This window comes from Podarcis erhardii (assembly GCF_964252035.2).
Source record: "Podarcis erhardii genome assembly, chromosome: 2".
NCBI lineage: Eukaryota > Metazoa > Chordata > Lepidosauria > Squamata > Lacertidae > Podarcis > Podarcis erhardii.
In genome coordinates this window covers 117826727-117841543 of record NC_138498.1, presented here as the reverse complement: position 1 = coordinate 117841543, position 14817 = coordinate 117826727, and the positions used below count along the sequence as shown (strand labels likewise).

Here is a 14817-nt window from a genome sequence, read left to right as displayed (position 1 = left end):
AGACTTAGAGGTTGTTGCTAAAGAAGACAGAGGCACAGTTACAACCACATCAGAGTTGGCTCAGGATTTCACTGAGTCTCAGGAGGCTCAGTAGGAAATGTGGTAGAAGCTGTACTGGGGTCCTTGATAACTGTGGCTTCCAGGATAGCATTTCCAGTGGGAAAAACATCTTGAAATACATGTCATCTCTGTCACTCTACAAAACCCACTCAAATCTGATGGCTTCAGCTGTTTCGGAAGGAAGGTTCAGAAACACACCATATTCTGAATTGAATCTACCTGTCCTTGTGGTCTAAAACAGGGTGAAAATCTTGTACATATTATACTATATATATATATATACACACACACACACACACACACACACACACACACACACACACACACTGTATATATATATTTACATAATGCATTGAGAGAGCGATACTTGGGACAATTTTTTTATCTATGCCAGGCAAGAGAAATACACAACTTAGAAAACTGGGCATTTTTAAATTTGTGATAACTGATGAGAGGAGAATATTATCAAGAGAATTTTATTATTTATTATATACATTTTTGTTAGCTACCTTGGGTGATTCAACAGCTTTGAGACAGTGATGATGATGATGATGCTTTTACTACAATCAATTGGTATATAACGTATTTTGTGATATAAATAAAAAGTGGATATAAATTTAGCAAATAATCGTAAGAAGACCCAGCCAGGGTCCTGCTACCTCCCTGTAAAGCAGGACTTGGGACTGGGCCCACCGTCCTCCAGATACTGCCGGACTCCAACTCCCATTAGCCCTGACCATTGGCCGTGCTGGGTGCAGGGGCTGATGGGAGTTGGAGCCCAACACCTGCAGGGCCACAGGTTCCCTGTCCAGGGCCAGCTGCCCATGAGGCAAGGTTTTAACCCGGACCACCCCATTCTATTCGCTACGTACCTGTGACTGAGGGGTCAGGGGCTTTGCTTGTCAGTGGTGGAGCTAAAGATGTATAGTTAAAGTCACGTGACCCTGTTGAAAAGAGGGAGAAATGCACAGAGACGAATAAATACAAGATTGAGAAATGCATAAATCCAAATAAAGACAGGGTTCACCAATACACCATTCACATGGATGCCAACTCTTTGAAAATACCAAGATCTTGAAGTCTGAGTAATAGGTTAATGAAAGAATGCTTTTAGATATCTCTGGAGCCCAACTCTGGTGCAGGAGAGGAGGACAGTGTCATAAAAAATATGACATAAAAATATGGGAACTGCCTTAGGTCCTAACCTAGGAGGGCGGCCATTCACAACAGGTAGATGTTTCGCGGGTGGCCTAGGACTTGCCGATCAGAAGGTTGGCGGTTCAAATCCCCGCGACGGGGTGAGCTCCCGTTGCTTGGTCCCTGTTCCTGCCAACCTAGCAGTTCAAAAGCACGTCAAAGTGCAAGTAGATAAATAGGTGCCGCTTCGGCGGGAAGGTAAACAGCGTTTTTGTGCGCTGCTCTGGTTCGCCAGAAGCTGCTTTGTCATGCTGGCCACATGACCTGGAAGCTGTACGCCGGCTCCCTCAGCCAATAAGCGAGATGAGCGCCGCAACCCCAGAATCGGTCACCACTGGGCCTAATGGTCAGGGGTCCCTTTACCTTTACCTAGATGTTTCATGTCATTCGAAAATAGATTAATTTAGGTGTGGGGCAAGAATACAGCTTTCTATGGCAGGGAGTTGTTGAGATGGAATAAAATCCCACAGCTTGAACCCCCTACAAGTCCCCTGAGGGCTATTTCCTGTGATGCTCATGAAAGGGCAGAGCTGCCTTTCGGTGAACAGCAACAGGACCTCAGAGGGGCTCTTATCTGCTGGCCAGTCATGCACTCCAATAAACTCAACCACCTGCTTGTTGTTCTCCTGCTTTCTCCTCATTCCCCATTATCTGTTCCAGGTACTATCAGCTTTTCATAAATTTCAGGTTGTCAAAAACAGCCATAAAAGGCAAAGGAGGTAATTTATAGCTTGTGCAGAAGTTCCCACACGCCACAGCAGAGATTTCGCACGGCAGATTAATGAATAAAGCTTTACCGCTCTGTCTCCAACCCGGATATCAAAAGCTTGGTCAGAGAACTTGTCCACCCTGAAATTAGGTGGGTTTGCACTGGCCTGTCTCCCCATTGACCTAGTGACGTACACCCCACCCTAGTTTCGTCCCAAGGCTCATCCCCCCACCCTGCTTGAATTAGGGTTTTGAAAAAATCCTGGCCATTTTGGATTTCCCAAGGATTAACCCCCCCACAATAAAGTTGTGATTCCTGCATTGCAGAAAGTTGGACTAGAGGGTGTTTAGGATCCCATACAATTCTGTGATTCTGTGATATGATTCTAAAGGGTGGAAGATTTGGGATAGTGCTGGCATGGGAAGGGAAATTCCTCTGCACTGATGGGGAGGCAGGCTGGTGTGAATCTACTTTCAGCTCCAGTGCAGACAAACCCCTAGATAACAAAGCATTTGGTTGCATGCCACCAGCCATCCTAGGATGGGCAACAAGAGGCCAAAGCTGTTTGTGCTTGAACGTTTTGGCTGATGTTGGAAGCTGGAGAGACAAAGGCTTGTCTTGCTTTGTGTGCTGGACCCAAAGCTGTGGCTTGAGGATCTCCCTGGGAATCTAATGGGAAACAAGATCCACTGCAGGATTAATGCTGTGAGCCTTTCCACCCCATGTTCAGGTTGTAAAGGACCCTTGACCATTTAGTCCAGTTGCAGATGACTCTGGGGTTGCGGCACTCATCTCGCTTTACTGGCCGAGGCAGCTGGCATTTGTCTGCAGACAGCATGACTAAGCCGCTTCTGGTGAACCAGAGCAGCATATGGAAACGCCGTTCACCTTCCCGCTGGAGCGGTACCTATTTATCTACTTGCACTTTGACATGCTTTAGAACTGCTAGGTGGGCAGGAGCAGGGACCAAGCAACGGAAGCTCACCCCGTACTTATGGGCAAATAGCACCATATACTCTAAAGATGGACGCAGGTGGCGCTGTGGGCTAAACCACAGAGCCTAAGACTTGCTGATCAAATGGTCAGTGGTTCGAATCCCCGCGACGGGGTGAGCTCCCATTGCTCGGTTCCGCTCCTGCCAACCTAGCAGTTTGAAAGCACGTCAAAGTGCAAGTAGATAAATAGGTACCGCTCTGGAAGGAAGGTAAACGGCGTTTCCGTGTGTTGCTCTGGTTTGCCAGAAGCGGCTTAGTCATGCTGGCCACATGACCCGGAAGCTGTACGCCGGCTCCCTCGGCCAATAAAGCGAGATGAGCGCCGCAACCCCAGAGTCATCCGTGACTGGACCTAATGGTCAGGGGTCCCTTTACCTTTTTTACCCTAAAGACACCATAGTCTCCGCCAACCTTCATTCCGAGGAAACTGAAACCTGGGTAAGTGCAGGCAGCCCTGGGGTCTGCTGAGGCTCAGACATTGGGGTGTGCGCATGAAAACGTATTGTTCAAAATGATGGGCGCAAGCAAGATGGAGGAGGCTCCTGCGCAGGCTCTGCTGGCATGATACTCACCGCAATCTTGGCGATGGTCGGACTCAAGTGTTGCGCCGTTCAAGGACCAGTAATCGCCTTCCCAGCTAACGACATCTCCAGAGGAACACTTCTTCATCTGCTGCTGCTCCAGCACGGAATTCCACATTTGGAAATAATGCAGGGTGCCCACGAAGCGGAAGGGCGAAACCATGTCCTCAGCCTGCTTCTTGTGGAGGCAGCCAATCACAAAAGTCCCATGAGGCCTCAGTTCCTTGCGCCTGACGTGAGGGAGGTCTATGCTCATCATCCTGCCCCCATCATGGAAGACCTCGAGCAAGCTCTTCTTCCCGTCCCACACACAGCACATCTGGTGCATCTTGGGGACCATGATATCCTCCCCCAAATCAACCAGGGTGCCGAAAAGGGACATTTGCAGTGTATAGTTATTGGCAAACAAAGCCAGCTCCACATCTTTGGGGTCTCTGGAGGAACTGCTGATGTCATAAGAAAAGGCCGCCCAAGTGCCCACACTTTGATTAGTCTTGCTCAGATAGATGCACACGGTAAATATGCGCAAGGCTCGGGAAACGCGGCCGGCCAAGGAAGGGCATTTCTGTGTCTGTCCAGACAGGACCAGTTGCTTCCCTTTCAGAGAAGCAGCTTCTGTTCATGACATGGGTAGCAAGAGAAATAAGAGAAGAGAATGAGGACATTTTTTGATCAATCCATCAGCTGCATAGCCTAGCCTTCCCTAAGCCACTGCCCTGAATGTATCATAGAATCCTAGAGTTGGAAGAGACCACAAGGGCCATCGAGTCCAACCCCCTGCCAAGCAGGAAACACCATCAGAGCACTCCTGACATATGGTTGTCAAGCCTCTGCTTAAAGACCTCCAAAGAAGGAGACTCCACCACACTCCTTGGCAGCAAATTCCACTGTCGAACAGCTCTTACTGTCAGGAAGTTCTTCCTAATGTTTAGGTGGAATCTTCTTTCTTGTAGTTTGGATCCATTGCTCCGTGTCCGCTTCTCTGGAGCAGCAGAAAACAACCTTTCTCCCTCCTCTATGTGACATCCTTTTATATATTTGAACATGGCTATCATATCCCCCCTTAACCTCCTCTTCTCCAGGCTAAACATGCCCAGCTCCCTTAGCCGTTCCTCATAAGGCATCGTTTCCAGGCCTTTGACCATTTGGGTTGCCCTCCTCTGGACACGTTCCAGTTTGTCCGTGTCCTTCTTGAACTGTGGTGCCCAGAACTGGACACAGTACTCCAGGTGAGGTCTGACCAGAGCAGAATACAGTGGCACTATTACTTCCCTTGATCTAGATGCTATATTCCTATTGATGCAGCCCAGAATTGCATTGGCTTTTTTAGCTGCCGCGTCACACTGTTGGCTCATGTCAAGTTTGTGGTCAACCAAGACTCCTAGATCCTTTTCACATGTACTGCTCTCAAGCCAGGTGTCACCCATCTTGTATTTGTGCCTCTCATTCCCCCCCCCCAAGTGCAATACTTTACATTTCTCCCTGTTAAAATTCATCGACCAGCAACCTGCACCAGCCCCAGTCAGTACAGCCCCAATCCGTTCAGATGTTTTTAAGATTAAGCACTATATAAATCCTTTTAAATAAAATATGTAAACTATCTGGAGCACACCTGGCTGGTGTGTGTGTGTGTGTGTGTGTGTGTGTGTGTGTGTGTTCTGGGGCAGCCAGTGATTTTTTACAGAGATCCATGACAGTTGAAATATAAAGCATAACAAATGAAAAATAAAAAAAGTTGCACAATACAAACGTTGTGACTGAAGTGCAAAAAAAAAGTGCTTTCACATAAACTCTGAACTGGAGGTGATGGACCAGGAAAGAGACTCTGGGGTTATAGTGGGTGGCCCAATGAACAGGTTGACTGCCACTTTCATAATGCTATTCTACAAATCCATGATGTGACCCCTTTTGGAATATACTGTGTACAGTGGTACCTCGGGTTACAGACGCTTCAGGTTACAGACTTCGCTAACCCCGAAATAGTACCTCGGTTTAAGAACTTTGCTTCAGGATGAGAACAGAAATCGCATGGCGGCAGCAGGAGGCCCCATTAGCTAAAGTGGTACCCCAGGTTAAGAACAGTTTCAGGTTAAGAACGGACCTCCAGAATGAATTAAGTTCTTAACCCGAGGTACCACCGTACTGTGTTCTGTTTGCCTCGTCTCAAAAAGGGTCTTGTGGACTTGGAAAAGGTCCAGTAAAGGGCACCCCAAAAAATGATCAAGGGCATGCTGTGATCCTTTGTGGGAACCGCCCTGAGGGTATAGGACGGTATATAAATCCAATAAATAAATAATAAAAATAATCATTCCTCCATAAAGTCCTTCTTCATGCAGTACAGAGTTAAATTATGGAATTCCATCCCCCAGGAGGTAGTGATGGTCGACAACTTGGATGGCTTCAAAAGGGGGTTGGACAAATTCACGGAGGAGACTCAGCCCCTTCATGGTTTCTTCCCAGGATGGCTCTGCTCTGCCTCTGCACTCGGAGGCAGTGGAAGCCACCGGAGGGAGAAAGCTTGGAGTTGCTTAAGAAGAAGAGTTTGGATTTGATATCCCGCCTTTCACTCCCTTTAAGGAGTCTCAAAGCGGCTAACATTCTCCTTTCCCTTCCTCCCCCACAACAAACACTCTGTGAGGTGAGTGGGGCTGAGAGACTTCAGAGAAGTGTGACTGGCCCAAGGTCACCCAGCAGCTGCAAGTGGAGGAGCGGGGAAGCGAACCCGGTTCACCAGATTACAAGTCCACCGCTCTTAACCACTAGACCACACTGGCCCTGCGGCCCATCTGGTTCAAGATCCCTTCTTCATTATTATTAATCACTACTACTATTCATTTGTTCATTTCCCACCCGATCCCCTAAGGTCACAGGGCAGGTTACAACACTGCAAGGCAGGGCCAGATTTAGGTTTGATGCGGCCCTAAGCTGCTGAAGGTAATGGGGCCCTTTATATGTCCAGCTGTCCTTTGTCGACAACAAATTGTTGCTGTTTTTTGTGTTGAATAGAGTGGTACCTCTGGTTGCGAACAGAATCCGTTCCGGAGGCCCGTTCACAACCTGAAAAGAACGCAACCCGCATCTGCATGGGTTGCGATTCTCCGCTTCTGCGCATGCATGTGGTGTCATTTTGCTTGTCTGCACATGCGCGAGCGGAGAAACCCGGAAGTAACCCTTTCCGGTACTTCCGGGTCGCCGCGGGACACAACCTGAAAACGCGCAAACTGAAGCAAACGTAACATGAGGTGTGCCTGTACAGTGGTACCTCGGGTTAAGTACTTAATTCGTTCCGGAGGTCCGTTCTTAACCTGAAACTGTACTTAACCTGAAGCACCACTTTAGCTAATGGGGCCTCCCGCTGCTGCTGCTGTGCCGCCGGAGCATGATTTCTGTTCTCATCCTGAAGCAAAGTTCTTAACCTGAAGCACTGTTTCTGGGTTAGTGGAGTCTGTAACCTGAAGCGTAAGTAACCTGAAGCATATGTAACCCGAGGTACCACTGTATATGTTATATGGTAATTTATGGACCTAATAGGTATCTAAGGCCATTTGCATGTCACAAAAGATGTATTTTATCAAAGTAATTGTTGAACTGGAATACAATTAAGAAGAAGTATATTAATAGTGAACGGGCCCTCGTACTCCTGAATTTGTAGGCAAATGAACAGAAGCACTGGGAAAACCTTTACCTGACAGAAGGAACAAGCCCACAAGGATGACGACCAGGCTGCAGAGGATCTTGTCTGAAGAACTTCCATCTAAACTCCCCATTCGCCCTCTCATCATCTAGACACGCTTTGAAAGGCAGAAGGGAATTCCGCGAGAAACTTTCTGGAGTGGGGTGGGACACACGGAAGAAGAAGAGGTGAGGCTTGCTCAATTCTGGATCAAACCAAAGCTCCCTTGGCGAAACTGGATTACTTGTGCGTGTTAAAGGGGGATACACCCATTTCACACTTCTAGAACCAAAACACAGCTAACCTTCAAAACTCAGTTTTTGCAATGCACATCTTCAGCCAAACTGTATGTACAGAAATGCGTATATTTGGGGGAAACGTGGATTAGAAATGCGGACTAATTAAGGAATGCAGTACTACGTGAGGTCATCGCTCCTCGACCTCCAGAGCATGGGAGGTCACCCAAAGATTTATAATTTGGCATACAATTTGGACTGTTTGATTGTATTATAATTTGGAATGTTTTTAATGTGGTTTTTATTGGATTCTTAAAATGGCAAACTTAATAAATACTATAAGAAAGAAAGAAAGAAAGAAAGAAAGAAAGAAAGAAAGAAAGAAAGAAAGAAAGAAAGAAATGCATAGCCTGTGTAGACCACCTTGAGCTAAATCATGGGTAGGCAAACTAAGATCCGGGGGCCAAATCCGGCCCAATCGCCTTCTAAATCCAGCCCGTGGAGTAGAATGTGTCCTTTTATTTAAAATGCATCTCTGCGTTTTTTGTGGGGCCTGCCTGGTGTTTTTACATGAGTAGAATGTGCCCTTTTATTTAAAATGCATCTCTGGGTTATCTGTCGGGCATAGGAATTCATTCATTTCCCCCCTAAAATATAGTCCGTCTGCCCCCCCCCAAGGTCTGAGGGACAGTGGATCGGGCCCCTGCTGAAAAAGTTTGCTGACCCCTGAGCTAAAGGGTCTAAGGCTATTAGGGTAAGAACATAAGGTCAACAGCAGCCTTGCATTTTAATATCCTCCTTAACCAAGTTCTTGCAGATTTTTGACTCGCTTATTCATTCATTCATTCATTCGTGTCTAAATGAATTCATTACAAGACACTTTGCAAAGATTAAAAAATAAGACCACTTACCTAACAAGGAACCGCTAATAAGATCTGCTGTGTTATTTTGCCACCTCTAGTCCCTTCTGCAGGCCATACAAATGCCAATTTGTGTTTTCCCTTTTTTTGCAGAAAGACAATTTCAATGCCGCTCGAGTGTTGCAAATGGAACCCTCCCTGCCAATGTGAAGAAGGACCTTCCCCTTATAGGCTGGCAGGAGATCCACAAGCCAAGAGATCTGCCCTGCCCACTTTATATTTTACAACACTCGCTGCCATTCCCTGTCCTCCCTCTCACTCTGCTTTTTACCTATGGGCTCATTTCCTTCCCCCCCTTTTATGGGTAGCAGTTATCTGTTATCTCCCGAGATTTTAAAGATAAGAATTACCGTATTTTTCCATGTCTAAGACATAGGGGTTGTTGTTGTTTTTTACCAAAAAGTTAGGTTTAAAATTGGGGCTGGTCTTATACACGGGTAGTGCTGAGGGGTGTTTTCTTAATTTGGAGTTCCCAAAAATAGGGGTCGTCTTATACATGGGGGCGTCTTATACACGGAAACATGTGGTAATTTTGTGTGAAGCTGACCTGCAATCAACTCCATGGATCAGAGATACTGGGAAACTAAAGAGACCAATTACAGATAGGTAGCCGTGTTGGTCTGCCATAGTCAAAACAAAACAAATTCCTTCCAGTAGCACCTTAAAGACCAACTAAGTCAGTTCTTGGTATGAGCTTTCGTGTGCATGCACACTTCTTCAGATCAAAAAAAAGAGACCAAGTCAGAAATTCTCCAAGGGATGAGGGGAGGGGGGGAAATTCAGCTCATATTTGGAACCAAAGTTGCCACATTCACACTTACTGAAACAATGTGATAACCAAAACGCACCCACCCTTCCCATACAGTGGTACCTCGGGTTAAGAACTTAATTCGTTCCGGAGGTCTGTTCTTAACCTGAAACTGTTCTTAACCTGAAGCACCACTTTAGCTAATGGGGCCTCCTGCTGCCATCCTGTTCTCATCCTGAAGCAAAGTTCTTAACCCAAGGTACTATTTCTGGGTTAGGGGAGTCTGTAACCTGAAGTGTCTGTAACCCGAGGTACTACTGTATTTGCACTTCTCTGAATTTTGCAGTGCTGTTCACCAACAAGCCAAAGTTTACAAAAAGCATCTATTAGGCAAATGTATATGTAAATTGAATGTATTAGTGAAAATAGCATAAATAAATGTATTATATTGGGGAAAACTGCTTGAAATGATGTTCATGTTAGTCGAAACTGCATACAAAAAAATGTGTTGATTCAAAGAAATCCACACTAAAATGCTGGTATGTGAAGAAGTGTGCATGCACACAAAATCTTATACCAAGAACAAACTTAGTTGGTCTCTCAGGTGCTACTGGACAATTTTTTTATATTTTTATATATATATTACACTAAAATGCTGCAGAATTCCCATGAGGGTTTCTGAAAAGAACATTTGAAGCAGGGGTGGGTCTATGGGTCGGATCCAGCCCAATCGCCTTCTAAATCCGGCCCGCGGGCGGTCCGGGAATCAGCGTGTTTTGACATGAGTAGAATGTGTGCTTTTATTTAAAATGCATCTCTGGGTGATTTGTGGGGCCTGCCTGGTGTTTTTACACAAGTAGAATGTGTGCTTTTATTTAAAATGCATCTCTGGGTGATTTGTGGGGCCTGCCTGGTGTTTTTATACAAGTAGAATGTGTGCTTTTATTTAAAATGCATCTCTGGGTGATTTGTGGGGCCTGCCTGGTGTTTTGACATGAGTAGAATGTGTGCTTTTATTTAAAATGCATCTCTGGGTTATTTGTGGGGCATAGGAATTCGTTCATTATTATTCTTTTTTCCAAAATATAGTTTGGCCCCCCACAAGGTCTGAGGGACAGTGGATCAGCACCCTGCTGAAAAGGTTTGCTGACCCCTGGATTGCTGCAAAAATGTAGAGAACCAAATTTAAGAGTGGGAAAACCGAGAACCGAAGGGAACTGAAATTGGGAGACCCCCATCCCCACTCCTGCTGCAGGTGAGGCGCAGAAAGGACAGCTGAGAGTTAACAATGAGAAGAACCACCCCTTATACCTGACCAATGCCCGCCCTTTGTGCCTCACCCTTATCTACCCCATCACAGTCTGCCCAAACCTCTTGTTCCCCTCCCATCACACCTCCCCCTCAACCAGGGTGGATAAAAACAGTGACATAGCGTGGGGGGTGCAGGGGGGGCCAGCCGCACCGGGCGCAACATCTGGGGGTTAGGGGGCGCAAATCCACGGGTTAGGAGGCGCAAATAGCTTGCCTTGCCCCGGGTGCTGACAACCCACGCTACGCCACTGGATAAAAATCAATTATTTTAAAAAATAAAATCAGATTTTTAAATTTAAATCAGATTTATTTTAATTGGATTTTTAAAATAAAATGCATTTGGAGGAAAAATCTTTCTAAAGATAGTTTTCTATTTAAGTTACATTATAGTCCAAAGGCTATTCATCTGGAAATAAGGATTTGTCTTACGTTTTTCATGTGTGCTAAAATTCAGTCTAAGTTTTTGGTGTTTTTTTTAATTGTTTAACCACATCAGTTAAGAAACATGGATACGTATGCTATCATGTTGTTGTTGTAGTTAAATAAATGGTTTAAATTGTTATTAAGGAAATGATTGTTTTTCTCCTTCCAATAAAGTGCAACAGAAAAGTTGTCCAAATATAAACAGTTAATTTATTAAACCTCACAATAATTTCATAAATATGTCTATGTATTTCTAACAGTATAAACAAATCAGTAATTTTTGATATAACTGTAAAAAATACCCTGAAAATTTATTTTTCCAAAAATGAAACCTTCATCTGGTTGTAAATATTAAGATTATACCAGCAAGAATGAGTCTTTCTGTAAAATAATGATTTAAATCAAGCCTTACTGACTAGTGATTTAAATCGTGATTTAAATCAATTGGATTTAAATCAAATCCACCCTGCCTTCAACCCCTTTTAAAGCACCCCTCTCCTTTAAACATTGATCCAGTGGTGTTTTTAATGGAGAGAGGAAGGCACTTCAGTTTGCCATATACCACGCTCTGAAGCACCTCCCTTCCTCCTCTAAAAGGGTCACCTGGGCCACCTGCTCTTACTTGCCTAGCTGCTCTTTTTTCACCACACAGGAGTTATCGTGGCCACCTGTTGGGGGCATTGCAAATGACAGCATGATGACAGCATTACAACTTTATGATATAGTAAGATCATATTACGTTTTCAAGGTCTTTCTGCAATTATGAGGGCTAGAAGCTTGGGTTTCTTAGGCTGATTCTCAGAAAAGTTTCCAGGTCCCCATGTACTCACTGTACTCTAAATTAAGGCAGACAATTAAAGCTGTTAAACTGTTCTACTCTGCAAAGTTTAACAGATTGGGTAGTACTGACCTCTGACCGCCAAACTTTACAGTGTTTAACAACCATAGAAATACCAATGTTAAGTTACATATATGCTCATAAAATGTAATCTTGCCAGAAAGCTGTAACAAAGATTAGATTAGAGTAATAAAATAAAGGAGATTTGAATGGGCGAGATTAACAGCATCTCAGTGACACATTTGTGGTTGTGTTGTTGTTTTTTTAATAAACTCCTGTACTTTTCCCAGCTCCATGGGATAAATTATTGGCAAGGCCATAAAATGTTGAGGAAAGCTGTTCCAGTTGGATTCTTTCCAGCCACATCGCTTGCACATCTCCCTATGGGAAGAGGTGAGCCCTGTGAGCCTTGTCATCTGTTTCACACTGGATGGACCAGGAGAAGAAAAAACACAGAGAGGAAACACTGGAAACTGTAATGTCTACTCTGACTGGCGTTTCATGCAGGGAATCTCTCCCAACCCTACCTGGAGATTCCATAGGCATAACCCAATAACACCCCCCCCCCCGAAAACAGCCACATTTTATTTATTTTTTTAATAATATTTTTTTATTAACCGACCAATCACATCAAATCAAACCAAATTACATAAATTCCGAATTACACAGCCGAATTTTAAATTTTTGTTGGGGGTACCCATATTTCACGTTCCGAAGGGATCCAATCAACTTCTTGCTTCTTGCTGCTGTTTTAATGTCCACAAATCTAACCTTATGATGTTCACAGTACTATCCACTCCTTTCTTATTATTTTTCCACAGCTCTTGTTGTTATTTTAATATTTTTTTCCTTTCTCTTTGTGACCTCTGATAGTCTCCGCAAGCTGATTAGAACAGTTTGTAATCCTGCGTGGATTTTTTTTATTTTTATCCAGTAGCCATATCCAGACGTTTTCCATATAACATCACTTCCATACATCAAAACAGTCTTAGCGTCATTAATCTTCACCAATCTGCCTCCTTTCTTAAAACCTCTGAGGAGATTCACTAGGAATGCAGTCTGAAAACAAATCCGTTCTTCCTCCCGGCTATAAATCCTTTGGCAAGATGGCGACTCCGAATTAATTGCTGCGCCATTCCCAAAAGCTCTTATTGCTTCTTGGTCTCCATAAAGCATACTTTTGGTTAAAGTTTATCTCCACACAGACCTTAATCATCCTGCTTGGGTCAGTTCAACCGACAGTTCGAATGAGGAGGGGTTCTTGTAAATCACATAGAAGGAAAGTAAAAAAGGTCCCCCCCCCCCCATTCAGCCCCGTTGTCAACATATCCCGCCTTTGGTGTATCTTCATCGTAAAATATTCCTGTTTCTCCAGCCCGTCGTCTTCTTTCGCAGAGGTCACTTAAATTAGCAGATTTCACTCCCCTTCTTCACTTGAAATATGTGCGTTTGCTTCTTTTGTAATTAATTATTCCAAATTGCTGCAACTAGTGCGCGATCAGAGACAGCGTCCAGGAGAGCCGAGGTCCACACAGGGGCATTCTGCCTAGGGCCCTCACCCCCTTCTTTCGAATTAGGGGGTGATTTATGGGCACAGCAGGCAAGGGCAGTGTTCCCCATTTCCTTGGGGCAACAAGGGAGGCTGCCTACTCCCATAACAGCCTCTTAATTACCCTGTGTGGGTCGGAGAGATAGTATTGTCGGCCATCTTCCAATGCGCCCCCTAGTGGCCCCCCGAAACAGCCACAAAGGCCTGGTAAAATAGGAACGTTTTTGCCAGGCACCTAAAGGTGTTTAATGAAGGTGCCAGGCAAACTTCCCTGGGAGGAGAGAATTCCACAGACAGGGAGCCACTGCAGAGAAGGCCCTGTTCTCGTGTTGCCACCCTCGGGACCTCTCAAGGAGGCGGCAGACAAAGGAGGGCCTCGGAAGATGATTTCAGGGTCCGGGTAGGTTCATATGGAAAGAGGCGGTCCTTGAGGTACCGCGGTCCTGAGACATTTAAAGCTTTATATAGGTCAAAACCAGCACTTTGAATTGGGCTCGGAAACTAAACTCCAGTGCAGTCGGACCAGGATGGGTGTAATATGCTCAAACCATCTTGCTGCGATGAGCAACCTGGTTGCTGAATTTACTGTGTTTGATGTTTTGATTTGCTGGAAGCTGCCCAGAGTGGCCGGGGCAACCCAGTCAGTTGGGTGGCATGTAAAAAAATTATTATTATTATCAGTGGCGTAGCGTGGGGGGTGCAGGGGGGGCCGGCCGCACTGGGCGCAACATCTGGGGGTTAGGGTTAGGGGGCGCAAATCCACGGGTTAGGGGGTGCAAATTACTTGCCTTGCCCCGGGTGCTGACAACCCACGCTACGCCACTGATGATGATGATGATGATGATGATTAAGCAACTCAGTATTGTCCACACTGACTTGCAGCAGCTGAACAGGATTTCTGACAGGGAGTCTTTACCCAACCTTGAGTCCTACCTAGAGATGGGGCCTTCTGCAACCAACTCAGATGCTCTGTGACTCAGCTACAGCCCTTTCCCTTATCCTAAATCACAGCCTCGAACACATCCCTGATGCCGGGAGTCTTTGGGATTATTGAGTTATGCCTCTCTCCTCTTCTTGGGATTACTGATTTACATCTCTGTCTTGCCCTTCCAGTCTCTCGGGCCGCTTCTGCAAGAAATCCTCTGCCAGGGCCACTGCCGGGCACAGGTCTCTGGCCTCCCTTCCCTGACCCAGCTCCCCAGCTCCCCAGCTCCTGGGGAAGGACCATAAAGAACTGCTCCAAGATCAGAAGCTCCACAATTTGCTCCTTGGTCCGCCTCTCCGGCTTCAGCCATCAGCGGCAAAGCTCCCAGAGCCACCTGCAAACCACTTGGGGCCCTTCGGCCTCCTGGTAGCGGAGCTGCCAGAAGCATCACCGCCATATCTCCCTACTGGAAAGATCCTCTCCGGGGGTTTCTTCCTTGACCTTCTCATCATCACCTTGTGCCTGGTGGACGCCTTCCGGTGACTTCCTTTCCACCTCTCCTTGAAAGGACTGACCAGTGTCTGCCACATCTTCCCTCAGGGCCGGAAACAACTTTGTAGCTCGCAACAGCGCGGGATCTAAACGTGGCGAG

General features: G+C 45.7%; 1 protein-coding gene across 2 annotated transcripts in view; it reads right to left on the bottom strand.

Moving 5' to 3' along the window:
• LOC309336504 (adhesion G-protein coupled receptor G4-like) overlaps positions 1–7415 on the bottom strand; it is a 52552-nt gene extending 45137 nt beyond the window's left edge. The window contains exons 1-3 of one of the 2 annotated variants that reach the window (XM_081852337.1): positions 7228–7415; positions 3534–4157; positions 933–1004 (exon numbers count right to left, since the gene is read on the bottom strand). In XM_081852337.1, the coding sequence (XP_081708463.1) occupies positions 933–1004; positions 3534–4157; positions 7228–7324 (793 nt within the window). In that variant the 5' untranslated portion in view covers positions 7325–7415. Of the gene's footprint in view, positions 1–932; positions 1005–1265; positions 1334–3533; positions 4158–7227 lie in introns of those variants that run through there. The other variant, XM_081852338.1, reaches the window with a different exon arrangement.
• Positions 7416–14817: the final 7402 nt, after the last annotated feature.